The sequence below is a fragment of the Gekko japonicus genome, unplaced genomic scaffold (genome assembly GCF_001447785.1).
Source record: "Gekko japonicus isolate JY-2015 unplaced genomic scaffold, Gekko_japonicus_V1.1 scaffold228, whole genome shotgun sequence".
Taxonomy (NCBI): Eukaryota; Metazoa; Chordata; class Lepidosauria; order Squamata; family Gekkonidae; genus Gekko; species Gekko japonicus.
Window position 1 is genome coordinate 788,454 of NW_015163609.1, and position 4,184 is coordinate 792,637.

General features: G+C 39.7%; 1 protein-coding gene across 4 annotated transcripts in view; it reads right to left on the minus strand.

The window, feature by feature from the left end:
- Nucleotides 1-257: 257 nt before the first annotated feature.
- Nucleotides 258-4,184, minus strand: part of ZC3H11A (zinc finger CCCH-type containing 11A) — a 41,397-nt gene continuing 37,470 nt past the window's right edge. For 3 of the 4 annotated variants that reach the window (XM_015407327.1, XM_015407328.1, XM_015407326.1), the window contains 3 exons: nt 3,045-3,217; nt 2,652-2,719; nt 258-1,776 (listed from right to left, as the gene is read on the minus strand). In XM_015407327.1, the coding sequence (XP_015262813.1) occupies nt 1,518-1,776; nt 2,652-2,719; nt 3,045-3,217 (500 nt within the window). In that variant the 3' untranslated portion in view covers nt 258-1,517. The remainder of the gene's footprint in view (nt 1,777-2,651; nt 2,720-3,044; nt 3,218-4,184) is intronic. The other variant, XM_015407329.1, reaches the window with a different exon arrangement.

The following is a 4,184-nucleotide window of genomic DNA, read 5'->3' on the forward strand; positions in this document are numbered from 1 at the left end:
AAAAGAGCAAAGTGAAGAAAATAGACAGCAATTTCTTCTTAAGCAAACAGTAGCTACTGAGAACAACACGGAAAAGCCTTTCACAGTCTCAAAAGCCTGTCAGTCACTGTTTTGTACACAATCAACCAGAAGTTCCGTTGCAAGTCTTTCAGTATATCAGAATCATTGGTTCTAACTTCTCTGGAGCAATATTTAGACTAGTAGTTTCTTCATGGCAGCCATTGTTAAATAAATTTAAAAACAAGGTTTTTTTCCCCCCCAACCTTCACTTCTAGATGCAAAGCTTTGAAGTGAATTTGCAGAGCGCAGGTTTTTCCCTGAAGAAATTAATATATTTACAATAGGTAACGCTCAGGAGGAGGTGCTAAGAACACAACCAAAAATGCAATTTGTATCCCATCCCAAAACCATTATATAAATTAAGGTAGAAAGTTTGGACTACTTAAAATATAGCAATAAGAAGGGTAACGGTTGTAAAAACATAGATACAAGAATGAACAGAAACTACAGGGTACACAATACACATGAGTTTGCAAAAAGGTGCCCTGAAGTGCTCACAAAAAGTCTGCAAATGCAAATCACACAAATACTTGGTCACTGAGTGCCAAGAAAGTTCAGAGGTGGGCAAATTTCAGGACCACTGTACAGATTTGGCTGGGGAGGTTGCCTATGCAGGAACAAGACCTCCAACTGTGAGAGAACAGCATTCCAGAGCTTTGCTAAAGATAACCCAAGCAATGCCAGCACAGTGAGCCATCCAGTTCTCAGAGTAGGACAAGAGAAGAGAACCTGAGAATAATTTTGCATGCTCTCACAACTTGCTGAAGGGATAATGACAGGGACTTCTATGAATTTATGCTTACCAGTGGGAAGCACTCCAGCTGGTACAGAATGACTGGGAAGCATAAAATACTTTTCAGTATTTTATTTGAACATACTGCTTCATTTTCAATACTAAGAGGGAACAAATCCCTACCTATACTTTGGCAGCATGTTTGGTCCAAAATTACTTACTGTCCATGCTCCCTATCACTTTAAACTGCACTGCTGACCTTGGATCAAATAAAAAAATTATAATAACTCAAGAGTTGACATAGTAACTCCAGAATTAATACCTTAAAAACCACAAAGCAAGAGGAAGCTTTGAAATGCATGGACAAACAGCTTTGCACACATGGGTGGAAAACAAATAAAAAAATCTTCTTGAAGATCACGGAGTTGGCGATGCAAATGGGGCCTTTGTGGGATTATGAATGACACTGGATCTTCCCATGTTGAAACATGCGTGGTTTTGTTTCACAAGTGGGCATCATGGTAAGTGGAGAGTTTTGAAAGGACATCCATCTGACCAGCAGGGCAATTCAGGACAATTTTATACAGCTACTGCCAATTGAACACCAGTTCAAGTGTGCTTTAAGACTTGTTACACTTCCTCAGCTAGAAAGGGGTAGTCTCAGTTATCTAACAAAATATACATCTTCAGTTTTCTTTCAAAAGAAAGAAACTATGTGCAAGAATCAACTGTCAATCATTTCAGAAAGTTCTAGCAGGAGGTCATCCTCATCTTTTCCAGGATCCAGATCAATCTCTGCTTCCAGTTTGCCTCCTGAGATTTCCCAGATCAGCTTCTCAAAGTCATCTTCAACTGAGGAGGGTGGCTTCCCAGCTCCTGTTGAGCTCAGCCTGCGTATCTTCACTGCTGCATGGGAAGAAGTTGGGCTTACTGTCTCAGCCTGCAATGTGGAGGCTTCCTGGTTATCCACGTACGGCTCAGATCTTCACAAAGAAGGGGGAAAAACCAAAATTAGATATCTCCAATGGGGAAACAGGCATCACATCTAAACATCTGGAGAAATCCTGGTCTCCGCAAAATGAGGGGTGGTAATAAATTGCTTTAGAACTTCTCTAGCACCAGATATGCTGAAATTATGAAAGCTAAGCAGTCAGGATTATGTAGATGTAAATAAGAAATATTTACACCACAGTATCAAGACAAAACCAGGATGTGCTGCTTAACCAGAAATAATACTTCCTAGAATGTTTCATGATACATTATAGCTCTGTAACGTGACAGCTACTGGATACTATTAGTGAGAGGGACACTCAGGTCAAGTATACCTGACACAATGGGATCCTATGCTTTAATTCTATTGTTATATAGCTGTATTAAAAACAAAATGCAGGGCTGAAGAAACTGGTGACTCCCATGATAATTCCAGTGGGGTAGACATGTTAGTCTACTGTAGCAAAACAAAACAGACATCCAGTGGCACCTTTAAAGACTAACAACATTATCTGAAGGAGTGACCTCTGTCTCACAAAAGTTCATACTGGCATTAGTCTTTAGGGTGCCATTGAACATGTTTTGCTTTGAAGAAATCTATCCCATCCAATCCTATTTCAATGGGCTATTATAACTTCCAATCTAACTTGCAAAGCTGCTAAGATACAACAAAATAAAAGTCCAGCAGCACCTTAAAGACATTTATTTCAATAGTACCTAAGAGACAATAACCATTATGTATGACATTATTTTAATTGGCGGATGTTTATGCCACACCTTTCCACAGAACCTGGCCTGAGGCTGTTCACAAAATAAGACATGACAGTAAAACATGGCTGTAAATAAAGTTAACCAAATAGAATATTACCTGATTTTACAACTCTCCTCCTCAGAAACAGTGGCTACAGCATCCTCCACAAAGCCTGGAGCACTTGCCTAAGGACACACATGAAAACAAGATGAATCACACACAGATACCCCCACATTCTCAGCAGGTTCCTTTTCCATTCCGCCTGTGATTATACCATTTACTTCCTTATTTCTCTCCTCTTATTCCAAAGGTGAAATTAGCCTCTCAGATAATCATGAGAACTGATACTTTCCCAAAGATTATCAGTACAAAGCTGAAAAGTTACAAAAATATTGCTAATGTCATAAGACAGCAAAAGTTCACCCACAGTATGCAGCTTTCAAGATGGCCTAATGCTTCAGTTTCACAGAGTTTCAGTGGAAATCTAGCAGCACAAATCAGTTCCCTTACCACAGCTGTGTCTTCTGACGGGAGCTCCTTCATGCTTGTGTTTGGGGAGGGGCTCAGAGGTTTCACTGCTGCAATAGCAGTGGGGTGACACTCTGATGCTTTCCTCTTCAATACCTGCTTTGCTGGAGATGCGGGTTTCACTCCAGATGGCTTCATGTTCACCTTCGGTTTGGCTGAAATATGTAAATCAAGCAGCAGCCAATCAGTGAATGAACAATTTATTATTATTTTATTTAGCGCAGGTTTGTTGGGAATACATTTCTGTTCCTCAAGAGGGCCCTTTTTACAAATACTTCATACAATTCAAATTTGTGAAGCAAAAAACTGAACATTTTTAGAGGGCTGACATAACTTTTTGCCATCCAACACAGTCCTGGTATTTTTCACACACAAACCTTTCTTAATGGTCATTTCCAGATGAAAGTTGTCTATCTTCCTGATGTCCTCTGACCATCTGCTGCTGATTAATGCTCTGCATCAGGAAGCAATCCTTCCTGCAAGCATCTCATCCTACCTTTGATTCCACCACTTAATGTGCGAGTATTATGCACGCGCGCGCATACAGATATATAGATATGGTACCACCTAATACAGAGGAATAAGATTTAGGACTAGTAGATCCAGAGACCAGGCTATAGATTAATGGGGATGTTTTGCATTTAGCTTATGCCTCTTAGGGTGTAATATCTGGCAAAAGTATAGATGTCAACAGAGAGTTGTTGCTGAGCATTTGATACATCTGCACAGGCAATGGGGGGGGCTTTAAAAAGCATTTTGCCTTGATTTCAGTGGAAATTTGCCATTAACTTCAATGTTTGCCATTAACTTTAATGAAATTCCAAACAATCAGAAATTCAAAATTTTAATTATCCAAATTCCAAATCAAATTCCCAACATCCAAATCTGATTTTTGGTGCTGGTGCCAACTCCTAGAGCTGATATGTGACAGAAAGGATGTAAAAACTTATTTCGGAATTTGTATTTCAAAGTCATGTTTTCATGGATCTTCACAATCAGTTCTGAGCAAAGTGCTGAGTGGAACATGGCAGGAATATCCTGTTCCTTAAATGCCCATTCTTATATGACTTTCTTCTGTGCTCCAAGAGAAATGTGCAAGCAACACCAACACACAGCTCTTTC